General features: G+C 42.5%; 2 protein-coding genes and 1 non-coding gene across 8 annotated transcripts in view; 1 reads left to right on the forward strand and 2 right to left on the reverse strand.

Annotated features, from left to right (window-relative positions):
* The first annotated feature begins 759 nt into the window (after positions 1–759).
* trnac-gca lies at positions 760–831 on the forward strand. The gene has a single exon. It is a non-coding gene; the product is annotated as a tRNA-Cys (tRNA).
* A 378-nt stretch (positions 832–1209) lies between these two features.
* arl5c (ADP-ribosylation factor-like 5C) lies at positions 1210–5231 on the reverse strand. Its single transcript, XM_041062565.1, has 6 exons — positions 5080–5231; positions 4533–4593; positions 4280–4427; positions 3274–3357; positions 2211–2362; positions 1210–2022 (listed from the first exon to the last, which is right to left on the reverse strand). Exons 1-6 carry the CDS (start codon positions 5123–5125, stop codon positions 1974–1976), a joined length of 540 nt encoding a protein of 179 aa, XP_040918499.1. The 5' UTR covers positions 5126–5231; the 3' UTR covers positions 1210–1973.
* A 2069-nt stretch (positions 5232–7300) lies between these two features.
* Positions 7301–24611, reverse strand: part of cacnb1 (calcium channel, voltage-dependent, beta 1 subunit) — a 31889-nt gene continuing 14578 nt past the window's right edge. For 2 of the 6 annotated variants that reach the window (XM_041062539.1, XM_041062543.1), the window contains 13 exons: positions 21198–21317; positions 20865–20987; positions 20015–20151; positions 19330–19397; positions 17752–17912; positions 15009–15089; positions 14860–14918; positions 14658–14767; positions 13363–13371; positions 11858–12009; positions 11278–11373; positions 10958–11143; positions 7301–9467 (listed from right to left, as the gene is read on the reverse strand). In XM_041062539.1, coding sequence (XP_040918473.1) covers positions 8925–9467; positions 10958–11143; positions 11278–11373; positions 11858–12009; positions 13363–13371; positions 14658–14767; positions 14860–14918; positions 15009–15089; positions 17752–17912; positions 19330–19397; positions 20015–20151; positions 20865–20987; positions 21198–21317 — 1845 coding nt within the window. In that variant the 3' untranslated portion in view covers positions 7301–8924. Of the gene's footprint in view, positions 9468–9510; positions 11144–11277; positions 11374–11857; positions 12010–13362; positions 13372–14657; positions 14768–14859; positions 14919–15008; positions 15090–17230; positions 17260–17751; positions 17913–19329; positions 19398–20014; positions 20152–20864; positions 20988–21197; positions 21318–24611 lie in introns of those variants that run through there. The other 4 variants (XM_041062541.1, XM_041062542.1, XM_041062540.1 and 1 more) reach the window with 4 other exon arrangements.

A 24611-nucleotide genomic window follows, 5' to 3' on the forward strand; every position in this document is an offset into this window, starting at 1 on the left:
TTCACTTTATAATGCTGTAGTGCTATGAAACACCTGTCACATTTACCTGTATTGCTTGTCTAGTATGCAAATTGTGTGTAGAGTAAGTTGTCACTGAGATGACTATGTAAGTAGGCTATTACCTGCAGTATTACCACAGCTGTGTACATTGCTCTGCCGCTCTTTCCTGTATATAACTGCTGTATGTTTAAGTTTGCTTGCATGTGTTGATCTTGTTGTTTTTGCTTAACTGCATGTCTGTATTTCTTTCATCCTTGTTCTGTGTCAGTGTACTTGACCAATAAAGTTGTTTGATGTATTGACAAAAAAAAAAAAAAAAAAAAAAAAAAAAAAAAAAAATCATTAGTTAGAAGGACTTCAGTATCACGCCTGACAGTATTTCACTGCTGAGTCATGGTATTTTACTACAGGGGAATACAGTTATTCACCATGAAAATAAAGCTGTATCGACATCGTTCTGAAACAACTATCACGAAGAGAGATATTGCAGGACTGTTGTATTATGTTACATTAGTTTTAGCTCGGTGTTCCTAATAAACTGCCATTTTAGTGAACATTATCTGTTGTTCACATAGGCTCACTCTCCCTCTCGCGGCCAAAGTGATGTATTGCGTGTTAAATGAACAGTTAAATAAAGCGACTGTCTCCAAAATCTAACACTAATGTGCTGCAATCATATATATTTATACACAAAAACATGACCGTTAAATTTTTGTTGTTAGGATCAAATACGCTGGTTGACTCCGCTTAGTAGCACGAGGGGGTATAGCTCAGTGGTAGAGCATTTGACTGCAGATCAAGAGGTCTCCGGTTCAAATCCGGATGCCCCCTGTACTTTTGCTTTCTTTTGTCGCGCTTTGGCTTTCATGAAAACTACCTCCCCGGTACGGAGGCAAACATTTTTAAAGCCATACATTATCACACTGATTGCTGCCATGAGGTTATTTTAACTTTAGAAAAGAGAACACTTCTTTATGGTTTAGGCTCCATTGTTCAAATATCTACAAATCAACATTTTTAAATTACAGAGTAATAATTGTATGATTTCTTCTGTAGTGCTGCCAAAATCTGCTGCTGCAAACAAGTGTTGACACACTAGTCATATATTTAGGTCCTTAAGTTATTGCAGGTATGAACCACCCTTCAACAGCATGCTGCATATCCTGTCCTGAAATAAATAACTGCAGGATTGAGAACACACCCACTATGTATGTTTTAATAACACAATTTATTAAAAAAATTACACAATAAAAAATATATATTTTAAATATAACATGTAATCAATAGCAGCTAACCTATTTTGCTGTTCAGTAAATTGCTGTAATATACAGTAAATAGTTTTTTTTTTTCAAAGTAAATTACCGAACATCTTTAGGTTTAACAAAACAGAACTGTTCCTCTCTGGCATAAAGCATAAGTTCATTCATCAGGTGCAGACTCGCATCCTAACGCAGCAGAATGTCTGAGAAGCGGAGGCCACGGGAGTGACAGTGACAGTGTCTGCTTATAGTTTGTTTCAGTTACAGCTCTGTCTTCCATAGAGGTTTAATGTTAGGCAGCTAGTAACGGCCTTTGCGGTTCAAAGGCTGTTGTGTACCTATTGAGGTAAATAATATGGAAGTAGTTCAGGCACGAAAGATTACAAAAATATAATCAAGCCACCAAGCGATTCTTGAAGAGTAGAAGACACTGAAGACCCAGGGTTCTGATATTTGGCCGGAGTGAGTCTGTCAACCTTAAAATCATCCAGGTTTCAGGTTCAGGCTCATCAACCCTGAGGCTCAGCCAGACGGAGGGTTGGGGGTTTTACTCTCCTTGAGGGTAAAACATACTGTACTGCAAGTGTGGTAACGCAGGCTCTGTCACAGTCACCATGTTCACAGGACGTAGCCTAAAACACTGTAAATAAATCTGACACTGTGGCCTGTGCAGGTTGGCTCAGTTTCAGGAAGGTTGAACCACTGGATGGCATTTTAGTTTGCCACAACCCGCGACCTCATCCAGTCCAGACTGGCAGGTAGACTTCAGGGAGGGAAAAGAAAGAGAGAAGCAATTTTAGATCTGGGAACGTGTACAATAAAGTGGTAATTCTGTCAGACATTGATGTTTGTATCTTGCTGTTGGTTGGTTAGTCATTTTAAGGACTGACTCACACGCAATGAACAGACACAACGGACAGAAAGAGAGAGTGTGAGGCGTGTTCGACTCACCCCTCTCCTGTCAGGGCGCAGCAGGCTTGGACATGCCAGGAGTGTGTTGTGATGGAGTTAAGTGTGAGGCACTGAGAGATCTCTGCTGCCGTCATTGAGCCTTTCACGTCTTGTTTGTTGGCCAGAATAAGAATGGCTGCGCTCTTAAGATCCTACATCAAAACAAGAGAAGATGGATTACCGATGCTGCTCTCTGTCTCGGTTTACATTTACAGAGCTGAAATATTTCCATTAGAAGCCCCAAAAACTGTCCCGACGTCACCGTCATGAGAACAAAGAACAGCAGCCTCAGCGGAATATTTAAACAATGTCAAGACGCTGACTCACAGTCTAAGCTGAAACTTCCTCAACATGTTGTGTCACGGGTGAGGAAGCTATGGCGCAATTTTTTCACTGAAAGCAGTATCTCGTATCTCAGCAATCAAAACATGAATACCAGGCACGGGAAGTTTCACAGAGTAGCAAAAACCTTTTACGTCACGGCAGCTTTCAGCCTCAGTTGGTTAATTATTCCATTTTCCATAATGTGTTGTTAAAAGTTTGTGTGAAAAAGCTTTATGAGCAGTATACACTGAGATGTTCATAATACATTATAAAGTAGATAAAATTATAAAAGAGCACATTTTTAAAATATTCATCAATGTACAGCATTTATGATCCGTGTATAAGCATTTAATAGTTTGTTTATAACACACTATAAAGTAGATGTAAGGAGCTATAAGTGTTTTATTAATTTATATATCAACTATAATGAACAAATGAACAGTATAATGAAATAATTACTGACAAATATTAAACATTACTAAACATTTTGAAATGTCCTTATAGCTGCTCACAAATACATTATATTGTGTTATGAACCATTTGTGAAATGTTTGTATACTTACCCATAACTTCTGCCATAATGACATATTTTAAATAAATTGTGTTTTATTAACTTGCTACTGGATCCATTAAAAATAAAGTGTTACCAGAAAAATGAACTCTCTTGAATTAACACACATCTCAGGCAGACACCACACAGCTAATCTCAATGAAAATTTATAAGATTTGGGATTTGTACCTCATGTGCGAGCATCTGGTGCAGTTCTTCTTTGGTTACAGTCAGACGCTCCCGGTCAGTGCTGTCCACAACCAGAATGACAATCTGAAAAAGCATACAACACACACAATTAAGTTCCCATTATCAGAGTCCATCTTATCAGTGGCTGTGTAATGACAGAAAGGAGCACAAGGCGTCTGCTACAGACATGTGTAGTATATTATGTAACAGTGCTAAGAGACAGGCTTTATCATTACAAGGAGAAGAGAACGATTATAAGAAGGCATTGTAGGTTAATGTGCAACATCTCAGTCAGCGCTTGCCTGTAAACACGTATAATACTTTCTGTTTCTGTCTTTGCTCTTGAAAGTCAAATTTCACAGCTGCCAGTGTCAACTATCAATCATTCACAGACGAGGGACAAATTAAAGGAAACAAAACCAAAGCATGTTAGTCATGTGATGTTCCAGCACCAGTGCCCAAAATGTTTTCAGCGCTCTGTGTTATGTAAATTCTCCAAGTGTGTTGAACTCAAATGATGGAACAGATGGAACACTGTTCCTCCAGAAGACATTTGGTGTTTTGCTGAATGTGGTGGGGAATGCTGACACCTAACACATCACCACAAAGTCTCCCAGAGGTGTTTAACCTATGGGAGAGTTCCTGGTCTCCCACCAGAACTTTCCAAAAGAATCCAAGAACATTGTCACTGACCCCTAAAACCTCCAAATGACCTCTTGAACTTTGACTGCTAAAACTTCATAAAGTACCTCTAGAACCTTCTCACTGACTAGCTCCAAATGGAGGACCGCTAGAACCTTATTAATAGTGGCTAGAACCTTCGTTAGATTCTTTAATTTATATTAGAACAATGAAAGGGAAGTAAAACCCGACATAGAGTGTGTTAACAGGCCTCGAGCCAGTCCAAACACCCTGGATAGAAGCATCTGCAGAAGTCGTGCTTCTGATTTTCATTATCAGTTTCTAAGTATAGACAGAGGAGCTGAACACAGTCAGTGGTCCATACCTCTGTGTTGCAATAGTACGAGTGCCAGCTGGCTCGAAGGCTCTCCTGTCCTCCGATATCCCAAACCAAGAAGTGTGTGTTGCGTATGGTTATCTCCTCAACGTTGCTGCCAATGGTCGGGGATGTGTGGACGGCTTCCTTTGTCAGACTGGACGAGTTTGTGTGGGGAGAAGAGAAACATTTTTCATGAGACACAAACAGGAGAACAGGAATCCAGCGTGTTGATGCACCAGAAATTAGCAAAATCACTTACAACTGGTAGAGGATGGTTGTCTTTCCTGCGTTGTCCAGACCCACAACGATGACTTTGTGCTCTGTAGGAAAGTTTAAAACGTTTGTTGGTTTTCCCACTTTAACATGGTCTAATCTTGGGTTGCACAATTAGTTTAAAAGCATCACAAGACACACAGATAAGACAGACACAGGTGCAGGACTGCAATGTGCTGAGCAGAGGCTCTCACACCAGCACATAGTAGTAAAAAACAATGGATTCAAGTCAAGTTTCATATACTGTACTTCAGCTGTTTGACAGAGAGAGAGAGCGACTGTAAGTCAGTCAGAATAAAAGGAAGTGTCTTTGATTAAAATGACAAAACATGACAGTGAAAAATATGAAAATCAGAATTTGTGAGAAACAACAGGAAAGCAATTAATTGTTATTTATAATTAGTGTTTATTCTAATTATAACATGTCTCAGTTAAAATATTCATACTCTGATTGGTTTTAAATATAAATAGCAGCTGACGAACAAAACAAATTGTTAAAAATGACAAACTGTGTAAACTGAGGCGCGTCTTACCTCTGTCACCGAACACGGCCATCATCTTGGTCAGCAGGAAGCCCATATTCCAACGAGTGTGTGTGGAGTCTGAGTGTTAGATGAAGTTTTAGTCCAGCCGACGCTCCTGGTGGAGGCAGACTACGGTAACTAACACAGATCCAGTTCCTCCACCTGTTATCAGTCTCTGCTCGGGGGCAGTGGGCGGAGCTTGGAGAAAAGTTTCTGGTATTTTTCAGCCGAGCGCGTCACGGAGAAAGGGAAGAGAAACGCTGCGTTCAGGTGCTGTGCGAAATATCTGAATTTAAGCTTTTGAGGGACCCATACGGGCAGTAAACACTGCTTTCACGATTGAGGAATTGTTTTTATGTTATTATTATTATGTGTATATTAAATACAGAAGCAAAATGGCCAAACTCAAAAACGCCCAAGCAATTTACCACAACTTTTCTATTTATTATTATTTATTAAATATTTTCTATTTAGCGACTGACAACATCTAAAATGATGAATGGAAACCTGCTGTCACCTTTTAGATTAAGTAACTGGTGTTGTCAAACACAGACTAACTCAAGGCAACGACAAAATCTAAGATGTTAATGTTAATGCTGTTAAATTTGTTTTTACGTCAGTAAAAATCTCTCTCTCTCTCTCTCACACACACACACACCCACACACACGCACACTCCAACCCGCCCACACGCATGTTCAGTCCATATATGAACAGGGAAGCGAAAACGTTAGTAAACCAACAGAAAGCAAAAGTGGACGTTTGAAGGAATCCACCGGAGTTTCCATTAAACAGTCGATTTTCTAAGTATTTACCCACTACACTATAATAATAACAAGAACAACAACAACAACAATAACAATAACAATAATAATAATAATAATAGTAATGACCTTTCTCTTTCTGACCTCTTAACTTGCTCCAACTCATACGATTCAACATGATAAAATTCAGGAGATTCACATAATGTTCAGAAAATATATACATATTCATTTTCTCTGTAGATCCTCTGACCTTTGACCTGCTTTTCACCATGTTAGGGTCCTTTCCCAGCCACAGTGTCACACAGCCTCAGTCACTTTATTAACTTTATTATATGCTACTACTTTCTACTTCTACTCCACCAATAGGGAAATATAGTACTTTTTACTCCACTAGATATACTTCAGTTTCTAGCTACTTCACAGATTAAGATTTCATTTACAAGATGTGTGATCAGAATCCAAAATATGAGGATTTGTTATGGACTAAACTGCCCAACAGTATATAAAGTGGTTTAAATTAGCTCCAGGTATAACAATAATATGCTGCCCACATGTTAACGCATCTGTAATAATAACTCAATAGTGTAATATATCTACCAATACAACACCCTGAAAGGGGTCATTCTGCATAATGAGCACTTTTGATTCTTCAAGTACATTTTATTGATAATACTTCTGTAGTAAATTTACACTTTTATTTAAGGATGCAGAGTTTATCTGGTCTCATAAACTCAGGTTTATGGGAACTTTGCTATTAAAGTAACTTCAACACAACAAGCTTTTGCCACTTCTGCTGTTGTCTCTGTGAAATGACTCACTGATGTAAGGCTCACGTTCGGGTGTCAGGTCGAAAACCACAGTCTCGTTTATGACTCCTCCACTGCTGCAGTTTATCAGCCAGCTGCAAATGATGAAGCGACACTGACTGCGAGACATAAAAACCACATCCTGGAATCAGCTGCACTGTAACTTCAGTCTTTTACTTATCACATTTCTTCCTTGGAAATAAGAAAACATTTCCTCCTTAGAGGAATGTTTTGGAGTTATAAATTCCTGTTGACATATATGAGGAAACAAGGTGACAAAAGTTCTTCTGAAGAGTTTTTTGAGAATCTGTGTTAGTGTTTTGCAGGTTTACACCCATCAAACACCTTGACTGGACAGGTTCTACAGGCAGGGTGGTTATATTAAACAAAACAACATCATTACACAATCACCTTTTGTTGTGCCCTTCTCAAAATACCGGTGAATGAAGAAGATGTATTTTGAGCTCCAGAAGAAGAAAGAAAAGCTTACTGCACTGTACTCCTCCGGCGTCTAGTGAACTTAAATCTCTTGGTATGCCCTGAGAGACATAAAAGACAACACCACTGATAAATATCAAAGTGTACACATGCACGTACAGGTTTTGCATCTTTGATAATTTCATCTTAGCGTATAAATTAAGTGACACGATGGCACTTTTCTGGTTAAATTTTTAATTAAAATACGAATTTATCCACAGATTAAAAATGAAAGGCAGAAAAAGCAAAATGTAGCTACAATCAGGCACCAATGATACATGTTATCTCATATTTTTTAACAATTGCGATAACGCAACAATAACATTATTTACTGATCATTATTTATTTAATATTTATTTAGTCAACTGAAGACGGGCGGGCCGAAGCAGCCCACCAAAGACATTCATGGATTTTCCATTATAGATAACTGAGTAAAGACCAGAGCTGATCCTACCCCCCCACCACCCCACTTGATACTCCTCTCACTACCTCACAAGAATTGAAGATTTAAAAAAAAAAAAAAAAAAAAAAAAAACTTTTTGCAAATGTCCACAGGAAAAAACAACACTAATTCAGTCAGAAATCAAGAATAAGAAGAGAGTGGTATTTAATATCTGACAAGCTAGCTGTTTGGGTGGAAGTTGGGAGTGATTAACCACACACAAGTACTTTTTATATAACCATTAGCCCTGAAAAAACAGACGACGAAGCTGGTGCAAAGAAAACGAGATGAGCGACGCGCTGGAGCGACGGCGTGGGCTACACTGCGGAGTAGCCGCGGGACACAAAGAGACACAGATATGGTATGAAAACAAGTGTAACAAGAGTTAAGACATCCCACCTTGGCAGTGGTGGACATGGCTTGGTGAGACATTCCGGCACTTGTGATTGGAGTTTTCTTGAATTAAGGGTGTTTTAGGGTGGGAGTGACTAAGGCAGGACACTTCATTCACACAACTACAACTGCAGTGCTGCTTTGAATCTGCACCACATCAGAAAACCAGAGAACAAGTGAATACTGCAGGCGCCCTCAGCACCCACGAAGAAGGGGAAAACAGAGACGGGAGGACTGGGTCAGACGTGCACAGCCGGGTACAGTGGCTGAACCAGGTCAGGGAAGAAGAAAACGTCTTTGGACTGTACTCTTTGTTGTTATCAAGCTGACATGAGTGTAGCAACAAAGAATAAATTTTCGTGTTAAAATATGGCAGCTTCTCCACCAGCTTTTTAAGGTCTGGGTGATCAGAAAGTGGAGGTGAGTGACTCATAACCTCTGGATCTCACTGCGGGAGGAAACCCCAAAATCCAAAAGCACAGAGTGAGATTAAGGTAAAGAAGAACCCTGACACTGTACATACACGGGGACGGTGACTTTAGACCCTGTTTAAGACTGCAGAGGACAGACATGACAGACTACAGCTCTACCAGCCTTCACACTCTACAACTGAAGGAGAGATTGAGTCACAATCATAGATTCACAATCGTAACGATTACTGTCCTCGTGCTGTCAGTATAGAAATCCATGATATTCATGCAGTATTAACATAAGAAACAAAAAAAACAGACCAATATTATTTTTCTAAACATAAATAAATTGAATTGCAAGAAGAAGTTGATGAGAGTGGCATCTGGCAGTTGATGTATTTCTTTACATTGTACTGGGATGTAAACAGATTAATTTGTTAGCCTGACTGGCATGGCCCCAAACCCACACTTCATTTCCTTCAGAACCCAAGATCTGAACCTTCCCCCCTCCCTCCGTCCTCAGTCTGTCCCGGAGCTTGCTCGCCTCTGTGGTATGATGCGTGTTCAACGGATGTAGACGTCCCTCCCCCAGTCGTCCTGATTCTTGTTGCGGCTCATGTTGGCCCCCGTGTCCACAGGGTCCTGGCAGTAACGCTCCCTCAGCTTGGCACGTCCATGCGGCTGCATCTGGCTCGGCATCGGAGGGTGGTTCAGGTTCTCCTGGTCCGGCTCGGCACCTTCGTCTTCCCAAGACGCCTGTCTGCCGTGATGCTGTGCCAGGTGGAGGCGGCTGCCCCCGCCCCCTCGGTAGGGCTCGGGCTCTTCATAGGGGTCAGTCTCAATGTCCATGCAGGAGTCGCCGGCCTCGGTGTAGGCAGAGTCCCGGCTGCCCTGGGTCTCGGAGTCGAAGGTGTCTTGCCGTGAGAGGCCTCGCCCGCTCCCCCCTCGTAGCTGACCACGAGAGGAGCGCAGGTACGTCTGCTGCTGCTGCTGTTGCTGTTGAGGCTTTCCTCCCAGGTCTGTCTGATAGTCATGAAGAGTGCCGCTCCCGCCGCACTCTGTCAGAGGCCCCTCCCGCTTCTGCTCACCGTGCACCAGGTACGGCCCCTGCAGCCAGCCACAGCCATGCCACATGAAAACCATGCAGAGACACAAACAGCAGAGCAAAACCCAACTGTCAGTCGTTAGTCAGCAGGATTAGCAGGCAGGGTAAACAACACAGGACTTCTTCAAGTAACCACAATACCATAGACTTAAATGTTCCAGCTGAAGAACCTGTGATATTAAAGGCATTAGTGTTCAAGAATCTTGATCATCAATCTAATCTAACACACACACACACACACATTCCAAGTATGTGCACACACACATCTGCTTATTCTCAAAACATGCACAGAGCTAAAACACAAACACATACAGTTATTACACAATTATTCAAACAGATTAGTTCCACCGCGTTTTAAGATCAGGATACCAACCTGCAAACTAAAACACTCTCAAGCAGTTACTCTTATATGTGTCACTACAGCAATGCCACCTGCTGGCTGACTGACCTCATGGCAGAACAAAAAGCAGAAACGTCACTATGACTACCGAGTGATTGCGTGATTAATTTAACTGTGATGTTTATGCTGACAGACAGAGCTCAATGTATTTAATCATTTTATGTAAATGATAAAATAGAAATGAATCTGTTAGATTTTTTTTTTTTTTGCCACTATAAGAAAAATGGTTGGAGATGTTTTCAGCCATTTGGTGCAATAATTGTCACGTCGTTGCCATAATGTTAAAGACTTAAATATCTTTGACAGTATGGAACTCATCATAACTGAAGAGCAGCCAGCAATAACTTGGGAATCGTGATAGATCCGATTAGTATTTTGCTGTTAAAATGATTAGAAAACGAGAACAGATCAAACTGGACAGAGTGTTAGCAACAGCCTCCACCAAACTAAGCGTTTCTGTTTGAAGAGGTGGACATGACTTGCTGTTTTCAGGGGCGGTACCATGGCAACACGGAGGAGGACAGCAAACTGGATTCAGCCTCCGAGAGAAGCAAAAGGGCTGGAGAAAGGAGGCCACAGAGCTAAAGAGGGCAGGGAGGGGGCAGCAGATATCATTTTACTCTTGATTACAGTGAAATGGAGGGAGCCCCCGGGGGCAGAGGTGCCTTATTGGTTATTCTTTAAGTCCAGCGTGGTTTGAGTTGAGCTGCTCTCACAGTTTTAACAGTGCAGGGAAAGAAACGCTGACCTGATAAGATAAAGACTACGTCATGTTACTCGTAGGTGTTGTTAAACTAGCTGTTCATGTGTGGGGAAAGTGGCTCGTTTGTGTGTCCATTCTTGCATAGGTGTGTTGGCGTGAATGTGCATCTGTGTTGTGTTTCTATATACAGGGTTTTAAAAGCACCCCTCCTTCAGGGTAAAGACAGCAGGCTGCGGGGTTTGGGTTGAGGTTGAGTTGCCGGAGTCCCCCCTCTCTCTCTCTGCTGAACTTCAGAGAGCGTGTTCTTCCTCTTTTCCCTCACTGGCCACAGCACCGTCCATGTCAGGCCACAGATCTATATTTCTGCGCAGGGAGGTGAGAACCTGTACCTGCAGGTTGGAGACGGGCTCAGGGGAGGCGGCCAGGGCCGCCGTGGCCATGGTGCGGTTGAGCAGAGGGTTGGGAGGGTTGCTGCTGGGGGGGTGTGTCGCCTTCCAGTAGGCCTCCAGGTAGTCAGCCAAGTGCTCACACGCGTCCTCCAGCTGGTTCTCGTCCAAAATGATGTCAAACAACTCCTGCGTGAAAATAAAGAAACTATTTGTCGGTTTCACGGAAACAAAATGAATTATTCTTCCTCTTCTTTTCACCCAAATTACAGGAACTGATCTTAAGTTCTTTTAGAAACAGAGGTTTACAAAGCAAAACTCACAGGTGGGCACTGAGCCAACTTGTCTGCTGCCACCATCTGCACATTTAGGTGTTTAGCCTGGGACTTCCCCCTAGATTTGATGAGTCTCTGGAGGACCTGCAGAGAGACAACAGCACTGTGTCTACTGAAACAACATTTATTCATGTTAATGCACACGTCCACAGTTTCTGCACAGTTACATTCTGTCTTAATTTTATCACGATTAAAAGAAAAAAAAAAAGAGAAGGTAGCCCTGTGGACTTTTTGACTAGCAAAATTTTACAAGTGGGTCCATGTTTTGTTTGTAGCATGCTTAGCACAAGGACACGGATGGTGCGAGTCACGTCATGCAGTTGCTTTTACACTATTCCACTGCTTGACAGTTGGTGGCAGTAATGCACCAACAAATATAGCAACAACAAAACGTTGTGATTTAAAGTGATTTAAAGATTTTTATGAAGATCGAAATGTACAGATGAACACATCTGTTTTGTGTCGAGGAAACACTTGAGTGTTGGTAAGGAACACTGAAGCAAACGGCAAACGTTTTTAATACCAAGAAAACTCCACAGTGCACCTCTGAGGCCACCTGTTGCCATACCTTAGGTGAGGCTATTTTGATATAGACAATGATGGGAGCGAGGGAGGTCTTAGCCAGCTGAGAGGGGTGGTTGATTGTGTCGGCATCCAGAGCGACCAGCTGGAGAGTGCGGGCCAGTTCAAAGATACGCTCAATCTCACTCTGTACCTCCGCTGAAGGCCCGGGAAACAGACAAGAGACGTAAATACAACAGGACAGTGAAACAATTATGAGACACAGCACCGTATATCAGCCATATTTCCTTTACTTTGTGCACAAGTACGTAACCGACATGTTAGTACTAAAACATGCATGTCAAAGTTTTAGAAAAAAAACAAAACACTTCCAAGCATATGAATTAGATCGGATCACGGTCAAAGTTCCATTTATGCACAGCTAAATGGAGCACTGCAGCATCCTCATTCTGTTGCCACCTCCTGACATTTAGGATATCCTTATGTGCTTCTCGTCTTTTGTATTTCAAAGTTGCGAAGAGGAAGGAGGCACTTAAGAATGAGATGCCTGTGGCACTTGGAGTAACTAATAATAAGGGCACAATTTTTTCACCATGTAAATAAAACAGAAAAAAACAAAAAAAACACCCTCCTCAAAGAAATGAAGTGGAACGTTAGTTTTTGTTAGCACTAGTAGGCACAGCAGTAATTATTCTATCAGGTGAACCATTCAAGTTTGTGGACTGCTTGGGCGTTTTGTTTTCATTGTTCCTCAACAACAGCCTATATGAGCTCGTTATTAAGAATTTCAAGCACAGTTCCCTCATTTTATCAGTCTGCTGACGTGTGAGGACAGAGATTAAAACTGAAAACCAGAGTGTTCCTCGCCTGTCTGTTCAAACCTCAGTGCCTCCGAGGTGTGCGTGCTGCCAACCCAGCAGCAGAGAGATAACAGGGGCAAGGCAATCTGCAGAGAGACAGGGCCTGCACACATTTCAGCAGCCTCCAGAGGGCTGAAGAACAGAGAATTAAAACTGGAGGCAAAAAAAGAGGACCTCCACAGAGTGATAATAAACGTGAACCTTTGCTCATATGAAGAAATAGCAGGAAAGATTTCCATTAACCTTGACAAGGACTTGGACTTTTGCAAATTCAGATTTGCTCCCCAGCCATGACTAGACTAGAGTTTATGAGGCAATGTCCAGCTTCTATAGAGGCTATCCTTGGGTTTGATTGCGCACATACAGTACAGGGCTAGCACTGTAGGTGACCGCATAGAACGGTATGGAAAGTACTCGCTTCCTCTCTGCTCATTCAAGCTCATGGATGCAGAGCAGCTACCGGCCGCCCTGCTGCCCTCCCACGGATCTGTTCCCGCTTTGGTTCTGTAATTCTTTTCTTTTTGTTAGAGACTACAGGCTGTCACACAGAAGTATGAGGAACAGAGAAACTGACAGGCAAGCAGACAGGCAGACAAACAATGTATGAGCAGATGATGAATATGGTGAGAAGAAAAGGGGAGGGAAGAAGGGGAGAGGCTTCATTGTTTGGTTGGAAGGAGAGCATACGTACCCAGTACGTCTGAATCAAAAGAGAGTGGAGGAAGAAGATGGGTGGTGGGGGAGAAAGGGGGAGGATGGGTAAAGGGCAGAAAAGACAGGATGAAGAGAGGAGAGAGGAGGCCAGATCAGACTCAGGCAGTGAGAGTGGGTATAACAGGGAACAACTTGACACTTTTCAGGTCATTGGATGAAGTACAATGATGCCTAAAGCACACGCTCTGTCCATCTTTATCGCCTCTGACTCGGATCTACACTATGTCAGCTTGTAGTAAATTTCACAGCAGAGCCAGTTTCCCAAATTCCAAGTCGTCCTCGGATTCATCACATACAAATTGTAGAAATGAAATCAGGAACAAGAACTTAAAGAAAATGGAAAAATTTGTTTTTGCTTTCTCACTTTACTGCTGTCATATGTGTCATTGTTGGGTTGTAGCTACAGGTACAACAAAACACATTTCTGGCCACACCCAACCATAGCCATATGGTGATGCTCAGTCTTTTAGCTGAGGCGGTCCAAATTACAAAATACACACACATATATTTTTTAATATAAAAATATATGTGTAAATTTTTTAAAATAAAATTTTTTTTTTCGATGTCTCACCTCCCACAGTGCTGCGAAAACATATTGTTACTGCTCATATCCAGTTTTACAGGTATTTTTGTTGTTAAATGTGAATCTTTGTGTTTGTGAAATGTGTTAAAATTGCTGCCGCCAATAAAAGGACGTTAAAGAACTGATCTGATGATATTCTCTGTTTTTTTTCTTATTGTCAAAAAAAATCCCATAAAAAGCCTTAAACCAACAATCAATGTTTCCCACTAGCAGCACTGTCTTTGCAGTCAATGTCTGAGAAAAAAGAAAAAAAAAGGAGCTACACTGTCACACTGAATGACATGTTCCTTTGATAGGATGAACATGGCCACTGGGGTTTTTATTTTGAGTGAGTTCCATATTCAAACATGCTGCTGCTATGAATACTCACTGGAACAACAAGTGTGCATTAATCTGCAGGTGAAAACTGTCCCCACCAAACACACTCTGTTTGCCTGTTTGATAAATAATACAATACAACCTGCTGTTTTGGGAAATAAGTTAAGAATCAATTATCCATCTGTAAAGAAGCACACTCAAAGCAATATACATATGAAACACGGTGTGGAAGAGAATTCAATGAATGTTCAGAGACGTGTGACATGATGAGCAGAAATGTCTTCCAGTTCCCTTATCTCCACTATAATATTCTTTACACTGAGTCTAACTCATGTCACTTGCGTGAATGGAACTGAAACATGTTGTCTTACCCAGGCTGGAGCGGGTACTGGAGCGCTCAATGATGGTGTGTTTGCTGGGGTTGTTGAGGACTGAGCGTTTGGCCAGGGAGATGTCCGCTGTCACCCGTGTGATGGATATCCTGAAACAGTGACACCATGCTGTTACTGGGACAACAAAGAGAAACACTTTTAAACCAGAGTGGACACCATCGCCAAGGAACCTCGTTCTTACCTGCCCTCAAACTTGTGTTTCAGAAAGTCAAAGAGCGCTTTCTGCATCATGTCTGTCACCTAGAGATGAAACACCAGGCGTAAGACAACATACAATGGGAGTGAAATTACGCATAAAACAAAAGCTTGTTGCTAATTTTTCTCCCTCACCTCGTAGCCTTTGAGTGACGGCCCGACTAGGATGATGGGTCTCATGGAGGGAACCACGTCATACGGGGGGACGTGCTCCATCTGAGCGGGGAAAAGACAGCACCAGCATCGCAGTTAGTGACGTTATCGTGTTGTGTTTGAACGTACACTCACACAGCTCCAAAAAAAAAACAAACAAAAAAAGAAGCTCACATAGATCTACAGTCACAGTTACACTCATAAATCAACATTAACTGAACACAACAGCTCCATCCCCACCCCTTAGGCCTCCTCCACCTCTCTGAGCGGTCAGATTGATGGATGGTGAGTTTCAGACGCCGGAGTCCATGAGTTTTATTGACTGCCTATGAACGTTCGGAGGCAGGGATCAATTTCTCACTCAGAGCACTCGCTTCTATTTCTTATTCTGCAGTCTCACATAATTAAAGCGTCCATAATTAAACCAGACGCCAGGGTGTCAGGAGAGCTCTTGTGACTGTGCTGCTGCTCTAACACAAACGTCATACTTCACACTCTTCTCTTTGTGCATCAGCACTTCAGGGGCGAAAATCGTCACGTTTCTGCCAGTAATTGTTGCAGTGTGATGTGTTATGCACTTTCTACAATTGTGCTTCGACTTTTTGTTTTTCTTTGAGAAATTCCTTAATCCCAAATTTTCCCCGTTTAGGCAAGAAATCTTAAAATAAATACAACTTTTTCTAGAGTTTTCTCTGCCATTGCTTTATTTAACGATGAACTCTCGAAATGGCATATTTAAAATCTGATTTTCACCTGGATTTTGGCATTATTTATTTTCTTCACCGCGTTATCCTGCTGTTTTGAATAATCAAAATCTGCACGTATAGTTCTTGGTATTAAAAAAAAAACAAAAAAAAAACTGAATATAAAACAGGACTGTAGCCTGTGGCTTTCCTTAATCCATACACACAAAAAAAAATGGAGGAACCTATAACTGACACGGAGACTTATACAAAACACCCACGCACCAACACGATCCATATGGCAGCACATGAACTTTAGGCTCATGTGTACATTATGAATCATGAAAGGAATGATTCATCCATAAGGACTCCATAAGCATCTGTCCTCTTTAGAAACCAACTGTTTTTCACTGAGACTGGGATAAAAACAGGAACGTCCTATATCCTTTGACAACAGTGAAATTGGATGTTTTTTCTTTTCTTTTTTTTTTTTCCCTTTTTGAATCTGTATTCCAAGCACACACACCCCCCTCCTCTGTATGTGCTGTGCAGCTCTTCAGGCAGAATATAGCGCTGGAGTGCCCTGGTCCACTACATTACATTACATAAAGCAGAGCAACGGAAGCTCATTTCACCTCATTTGTATTCACAGAGGCTAAAAATACATATTTTAAAAGTTTCCAAATGGCTCTTGTCTCTGAGGGGTCAGAGCTGGAGCACTGAACGTAACAATAGTGCTCATTGGTCTTGAATAACATGAGCACTGTACACAATTTAGAGCGGTGAGTAACAGGGAGGAGGGTGTACATAATATAGCGCTGGATGTTAATTCTGTACTACAGTTTATTGTCCATCTACACAATCATATTACAAGCAATTGCCCTGTTTGCCTTAAATGAATGATTAAAGTTTCTAAAATAGATTTACAACTTACTTAGCTCCAGGCAAATACTAAAAAAATGTCTCAATGGGATGAACGTGAATGGACTTTAGCAGGTAATTTTGAATACCTCAGGAAGTACCTTTAACATACTGATATTGACATATTGCTTTTATGACAAGTGGAATAAAGACTGTGTCCATGTCTGTGTCCTTTGCTCTGCAGTTTTAGTCCTGAACGTGTGATTCAAATTGTGCTGAAAAGCATAAAAAAACCAGCTGATTGCAGGCTACTGTCACTCAAACCAGCCGTCACAAATGGAAATGAAAGCGTGTCAGGATGTATTACTGTTACACTCTGACTAACAGGGTCTGGGATGGATCTGCACCTGCATCTGCACACTGACAGCTGTGATACAAGCTCTGGGGAAATGACAGAGGCGTCATCGCGATTCACAAATAATCCTGTGAATATTTTTGTTTTAATGTGTCCGTGGAAGCATGAATAGGTAGTGTAAAATATTCTGCGGACCGATTTCTCTCCACCACAAGATACCACAAGAAGGAAAACGTAAGACAACAGAGGATGAGGAGACAGAGTTGAAAGGTTAGAGGTTAGTCTTGAAAATGAACCACACTCACCGATTTCTGTTTCTGTTTAGCTGGGCCACCTACAGTATCATTCCACACAAAAGCCAGAAGAGACAAAAAAAAGCACAAAACACAAGAGCACATTTAGTTATTAACAAGTTAGGATTGAAGGGGGTGGGGTCTGGGAGGTTGGGGGACTGGGGGGGGTGGGGTAGGGGGTTCTCCGCTGCGGTTTCATTTTAAAATAGATTCAGACTGATATGCAGCAGCAGCCATTTCAGACTCTATCAGTTAGTTTAACGCCCTCTCCCAGCTGACAGGCACGGAAACAAACATCCAAACATATCTCAGCCTAACCATGATGCCCAGAGCCCGAGGGGCCAGTGTTAGATTCGGGAGCCACAGTAAGTGCAGGGACGGTCCAGTTGTGAGTTAGTGAGAGATAGAGAGGGGAAGGAGAGATTAGACCCGACCACATCTTGGTAGAGTTGGGAGGGGGGGTGGGCAAATGCAGGAGGTAAGAGGAGGGAGGCTGACAAGGTGAGCGAAGTGTCCTGGGCCCCTAATGTTACCTTCTTAAAGAAGGGCAGTCGGTGGATGTTGGCCTGAGGGGATGTTACGCTGCCTGACGTGCCCTTGGAGGAGCGAGGGTCACCCTGGGACTCAGGGGGCTCCTCAGCATCCAGGTCGAGGGGGTCAACGTCAAAGGCCACAGTGGACATGTCCACGTGAGCTGATGAGGCATGAGGGCGGGCGGCGCAGAGAGAGGGGACAAGAGGAGAACAGAAAAGGAAGAAGAGGAGGACACAGAGGAGAGAGCAAGACAAGGCGAAGTTGAAAGAGGATGAGGAGTTGAGAAGATAACAGAGGAGAAAAATCAAAAGGGGAAGAGTACAAAGAAGGAAGAATGTGAGATGCAACCGGAAAGAGACATGGAGGAAACTGCAAGAGATGGCACGCACTGAGAGTGAAAAAGGCGACACGGTATGATTTAAACTGGAAATAACACTGACAAGAGATTAAAAAAGAACTCATTAGATAATCATGAAGCAAGGCACAGGTGTGGGGTACAATAATGTGAACAGCAGAGGAGAAAGTGAAGCGAGTGTGACAGGAAAGCAACAAAAACTATGTAGATGTGAAAGAACCGGGTAAAGGAGTGGCTGGGAGACAGGAAAGAAGGAACAAAGCTGAGAGGGAAGCTGTGGCTGGGGGTAAAGTGTGTGTCGGGATTGTGGTTGGTGATGCAGGTGTGGTTGGTTTGGGGAGGGTGGACAAGGCTGGCAGGTGTCTGATTTTGGCTTATTTTAGATAAGAAGATGGATACCACTTTCATGACCGTATGGTAAATATGTAGCTGGAGTCAGCGGCAGGTTAATTTAGCTTACAGCTTACAGTTTTACAAAAACTGGAAACAAAGGGAAACTTTGAGTCTGGCTCTATTGAATGGTAATAAAACCTGCCAACCACCTCACTGATCTGCACCGGTCCAGCATATAACCTCCTGTAAAATGGCAAACATTCGGTTTTACACTTCAGTTTTTTTTCTGACAGAGTATAAGTGAATTTCTAAAAAATGTCAACCTTTCACTTTAAATCAGATCAGCCACTTGGAATATACTAGCTGTGTTAGAGAGACGTGGTTTCTCTTACACAAGTATCAGGATCAGCTCAGTGACTCTATTTGATTAACAAAATCCCTTAAAGTCAATCAGAGTTGTTTATTTTTGCACTTCCCTCTCTCCTGCTGTCTCTCTGGATATCGAACAGCCGCTCTGTCTCGTCCCGGGCGATGAACACACAAGCCAGACATACAAGTTTAATGAGTGCGGTCCATTCTCGGCTCTATTTCAGTCCCGTCCTGTGTGCTAATGACAGACCTCCTAAGACCTCTCTCACTTCACACGGCGAGCCACTGAGACGCGCCGTGATTCATCATCACGCCTGACTAACTAGCCAATTAACATCTTCATCTAAGTATCAGATGCCTGTTTCATCTCTCTCTCTCTCTCTCTCTCTCTCTCTCTCTCTCTCTCTCTCTCTCTCTTCTCTCTCTCTCTCTCTCTGCCAGGAGTACACGAGCGTCCACACAAACATGCACACACACAGTCCCTATTCTGCCACTTGATGAGGAGACCCTGTGACCTCACCTGTGCCAGGTGGGGTGGGCCTGCGGGTTCCCGTGGCAACGTCCAGACTGGAGCTTCCTCCAGATTTACTGTAATGGCAAAAGCAGGCATAAATCATTACAAGGTGAAGGAAAGATACAGTGCCTTCACAATACTGGATGAATGGTGCTCAAGACGAATAACACTGTTGTTTAAACTGATTTTACCAATAATTTATGCCAACGGTTCGGTTTCCTTCTGCTAGAGGAGACTGATCATTTTAATATGTAGTAAACAAGGTGCTGTGACCTTCTAGTTATAAAAAGCAAAGAGGAAAGAAATGTTGAAAAGTGTGAGGGAGCTGCTGATTAAGAAAAGAAAACAATCAATATCAGAAGTGCTTGAACTGCAAATTGTATATTAAAATCCATCCCTCATGATTTCTGTAGTATTGATTTTTTAATACAGTAATGAATTAGAAAAAATAAACAGAAACGCTCCCAGATTTTTTTTTCTAAAACAAAAAACTGAGACAACAGAGACATATATGTACAGGCAATAGTCGCATAGTGGAATACAGTGACTCACTGCTGCGCTTTTGTCTATTTTAGGACATTCTACATTGCCTGGTGGGTGAAGTGGTGACTCAGGTTTGACCAGTTTGAAAAAGTGGGGCTGCTGTTTGTGCTGCTGATACTGTAGATTCAGAGGCGGCGTTCACGGTCACCTCGAGCTGAGTCGATTCTGTCTCATCCTTTGCTCCTGCAGCAGACGAGTGTTCTCCAGTTTGACCGGGCTGGGGATGAAGCCCACCTCGCAGCCTTCCTTCACCAGACGCCCGATCCACCAGTCATTGTTGTACTTCTGCATACAGGACACACCAACCGGACATGGGTGACCAGTGATACACCATTACAGCAGACAGCCAGTGCCTCCAGCATGTGGCACCGAAACACGGCCACAACAAAACATACAAAAATGACATATTCTCCAGGTGCTGATAAGTGCATTTTATGTCACTGAGGCTTGTGTCATTTAGAGATTACTGCTTTTAAGTCATTAAAGCTTAAAAGTAGAATTTCTTACACTATTTATGCACTATAATTACACTATAAGACAGCACAGAGAACAAAAGCTTGCCACCTCCCAAGTACATTATGCCCACACTTTCTTGATAATTTTTTTATGCCTCACATTTTTGCCTACAAAAGTACAATTATATACCCCATTATATACCCCGTGTGACCAAAATCATTAGGAAATATTAAGAAAATTAGAGAGCCCCTTTTATTTCTTTATTTATTTCTTTATTCATTGTCCCCAATCGTCCCTGCTCTGCTACTCTTATTGCGGCTCACTCCCACTAAAGGTGCCTACCTTCAGTTCAGACTAAGAAGGTACAAATTTATATTCCAAACTACATTTACCGCAATGTACATTTGTAAATAAAAGCTATGCGTCAGTTTGTTCTTTCACTATGTGAAAAATGCACTGTACATTCCTCCTGTACCTCTGTTTTTCAGTGTGTATTGTATTTTGCATGTAAGAATTTAATTGATTTTATGGGAAATTCAAACCTCTTTAATGTGCAAGAAGTCTTTGGCTTCAAAGGATATGGCCATGCCCTGCACAGGAACGTCATCACTGGGGCCGGGGTTGTATCCGACATTTGTCCGCACAGCAAACGCCACTGGTTTGGTCTGAAGCAGTGATGGAGAGGAAAGCTATTAGTAAGCAGACAGCAACTTGCCAAAAACATCAGACACGGATGCTGGCCTCACGCCGAGCTCAGTGTCTACTTGACACTGATGAAGAGGTTTGCCAGGGACAAAACACTAGACACTGATGTGAAGATTATGCAACAGTAATGTCCATTAAACCAACACTAACAGCAGCAGTTGTTCTCTGACCTTTGCTTTCTCGAGTGTGGCGAGCGCCTGTCTGTCGGCCTCCTTCCTCAGAGCCTCGGGGTCCTCCTCCAGGGACACGTCTGAGTCCGACGGCCGGCTGGTGTAGGAGTCTGCAGAGCCCTGAAATGCACATTGAGATTACGTAAAGGTGAGGAGCGAAGAAAGGACAGAAGTGCACGAATGGAGCCACGAATCAAGCCTTGGAGGGGACAAAAAAAGGAGTAGTCCACTTGCAGTCTCGGTTTGTGTTTAAATGTCTGCTGTCTTAACTGAAAACCTGTTTGTTCATCTTTAGGTATTCCTAACGTTCTCCTATTCCTTTTTGTCTTGTTTCAAATTCACTTAGGCCGTGGCTCTGCCTTTGCAATTTGTTTGTGGTCAAAACGTCAAGGCTGTCTCGGGTAGCGTAACCTACATAAACACAAAAGGGGCTTTAGCCTTCATATTGCATGAAAGCTGACTCTGTGTAATTTGAGGTGGCGAGGATGCATAACGACAGGTCGACATTTCCACTGCAGGTACGGTGAGGCCGAGGTGTTAAATCTTTTTGCGCAGGTACAACAGATTCAGCGTGTGGGTGCGTCAAGTGGAGACAAAAAAGAGAGCTGGAGAGAAAAAATGGCCTGAGGACTGTTTATAATATTAGCGGGGATATAAATTTCTCATGAAGTGGCTACAGTTTCCAACACATCCACCACTCATGCACGGTAACTTGACTCTCTCCTGCTGACCCTCATCCAGACACCCATACCACAATAAAAACCAGAGCCTCCTGTGAGCCTGCGGCGCCGGCCCACTGTACTGTTCAGTTCAGCAGAGCGCTGCAGTGAGGGAGGCAGCCAGAACTTCTGAAGTGTTTGAGTGTTCAATTTATATAACAATCCCACTTGTTCTCTTCTCACTGTTTTTTTTTTTTTGAACTGACAGGCTGCCTGGCGCTTTGTAGGAGGTGCTGACAAGAATGCGGACAGCTGAATGTGCCAGGCAGAAGAAGTGAGTCACTAGGTGTGGGCTTTTAAAATAGAGGTGAGAATGCGCAATGATGACATACGCCATATGTAATGATGATGAAAAATTCCCTGAACGTGTGTGTAGTCAGACAATACGCTCAGCGAGCACCACAAATATTTCCGGAGTAGGGCTGGGCGTTGTTCGAAATCGATTTCAATACTGGTGCCAATTTGACACATTGATTTCTGTTCTGATATCAAAACAATACCTTTTTTTAAATTCCTTCGTTTTGGAAATATAAATAGGTTTTAACCCTTTTTTTCCCCGAATCATTAAATATGCCAAACTGCTTAATACATGAGTGGCAAATGAAGAAATTTTTCCTAAAAAAAAAAATATAATCTAATATTTGAAAGGTTTTCAGATTTAGATCAGGAAATATATGATTTAATTAAAAGCAGAAATCCTTAGGAACCTGACCGAGTATCTGATGCCAATTTCAAGGCCATCAACATATTTCAGTCAGCAATAAAAAGGTATAGAATTACTTGGTTGTTGTTTCTAGGCCTTGTGGCCTGGTAGGTAAAGGGGAACTCCACTGATCATACTCATCAAAGTCTGTTTACAGATGTTGTGGAGTATTACTGCAAATGTGGGAAAAAAAACAACTATGAAGCCTTTTCTTGCTGCACAAGTGTTGCAAGTGTTTGCGGCTGAAGACTAAAAGTGTGGAAATGAAAACAAATCTGTTGGCCCTCGATAGCCCGCTCCTGATCTCCGATTTAGGCTAGAGGCTCGAGGCTACAGTATCAGCTACTAGCAAAACACAACTGAATCACTGACCAAACACTGAGCGGTCGAGTTGTGTTGTGGGTAATGACGGTGCCAGGTTTTGATGAGGAAAAGAAGTGCGTGGGATTAAACAGATGATATCTCTGGTTCTGCTGCATCATTTTCTTCTTTTTTCTTGTAAAACAGAAGTGTAATGCTAAGTAGGTGGTGTGCTTTTGCAAATCATGGGATTTGACACCCATCCCTACTCTGGTTTCCTGCAGCCACCTTTCTGTTGTTTCAATTGTTTTGTATTTATTTATTTGTTTGTATTTCTTGTTTAAAGATTAAAAGAAATCTTGAGTTGTCCTGGTGTCCGCTCACACGTGCTGCGTTTGTTGCAGATCATACTGAACAAAAAGAAAACACCACAAAATTGTACTGGCAAAATAAATGGGAAGAAAAGCCCCTGGTGGCATTCCTCAGACACAAACTTATATCAAGAACACGTGAAGAGAACTGTTATGAAAAGAACAAACACCTAGAGTCGATCCCGAAGGTCTAAATATGCCCAGAGAGAAAAACTGATCATGTGTAAAAGACTAAAGGATCAGTGTGACTGTCAGTGTTTGCACGTGCATTTATGTGTGATTAATGCTCCTCTACGCCTTTGATTACCATCCGTGTGTCTCTGTGCGATCTGAAATGAAACGGCAAACACAAATGTTGATTCTAGCTCCGCCACCTGTCACATCGAGGCGCTCTGTGACTTGGCAACAGCACGGCAAACGCAGACACTCCCTGTTGCCAGGGCGATGGCTTGCTACTCCTCGCGTCCGCAGGCATTCACAAACCATTCCCACTTCCTGTTTCATTTACTCAAACTCAAACGCTCACAGCGGTGCGCCCACATCCCACTCAAGCAGGAGGAACGATCCTGTGAGTGGCATGCAGCATCTAATGAGGACAGTAACAGCCGCCCCCACTTACCGGCTCTGAGTCATCTTCTGAACCATACAGGTGCATCCCAACACCGAGCGCAGACTAAGTGAAGGTTAACGACCTTGATGGGGAACCCACGGGAATGTTTTAAGAAAAAAAGAAAGAAAAAAAAAAGAAGCCGAAATGACGTCTGAAACAACTCGGGGCGAACCCGCTTGCTGCAACAGGTTGGTGATGCAGCAAAATATGGAGTGTGTGATAGAGAGTGGGTGGGATGGGCAATGACTCTGTGTGTGTCTGTGCATGTGTGTATTTGTGTATGGACAAATGCTTGTGTCTCTGAGTCACTCTTACAGTTGATTCACGTCATACAAGGCCAGATTTAAAAAAAAAAAAAGAAAAAAAAAAGGAGAGAGGCAGGGTAAAAAGAAGAGACTAGGAAAGATGAGCACAGACACAAAAGTCAATACTTCATAAAAAAAAGTGATCGTGGATGAACGGAGAGACAAAATAGCAAGTGATCAATAACCTCTCTGCACCCTGTCTCCCCTCAAACCCCACAGAACGTGATGACAGGCAGAGAGAGCATCTGAACAAATTAACTCCACCTTTTCATTTCTAACACTCTCCTTCCTTCCTTCCTTCCTTCCCTCCCTCCCTCTCCTCCTCTTCTTCTTCCTCATCTCATCTCATGTCAATGGGTTGCGTCTCTAATTTAGCTGCTTGCTTCACTTCACATACAGCTCCTGT

Source organism: Toxotes jaculatrix, chromosome 18, assembly GCF_017976425.1.
Source record: "Toxotes jaculatrix isolate fToxJac2 chromosome 18, fToxJac2.pri, whole genome shotgun sequence".
NCBI classification, from domain to species: Eukaryota; Metazoa; Chordata; class Actinopteri; family Toxotidae; genus Toxotes; species Toxotes jaculatrix.

Excerpts from the sequence above, each read along its gene's own strand:
- arl5c (XM_041062565.1), bottom strand. The coding sequence starts at position 5,125 with ATGGGCTTCCTGCTGACCAAGATGATGGCCGTGTTCGGTGACAGAG. Across the intron at positions 4,428-4,532 it reads ACAACCATCCTCTACCAGTT|TCTGACAAAGGAAGCCGTCC; the intron begins GTAAGTGATTTT and ends AAACTCGTCCAG. Across the intron at positions 2,363-3,273 it reads ACCAGATGCTCGCACATGAG|GATCTTAAGAGCGCAGCCAT; the intron begins GTACAAATCCCA and ends GTTTTGATGTAG.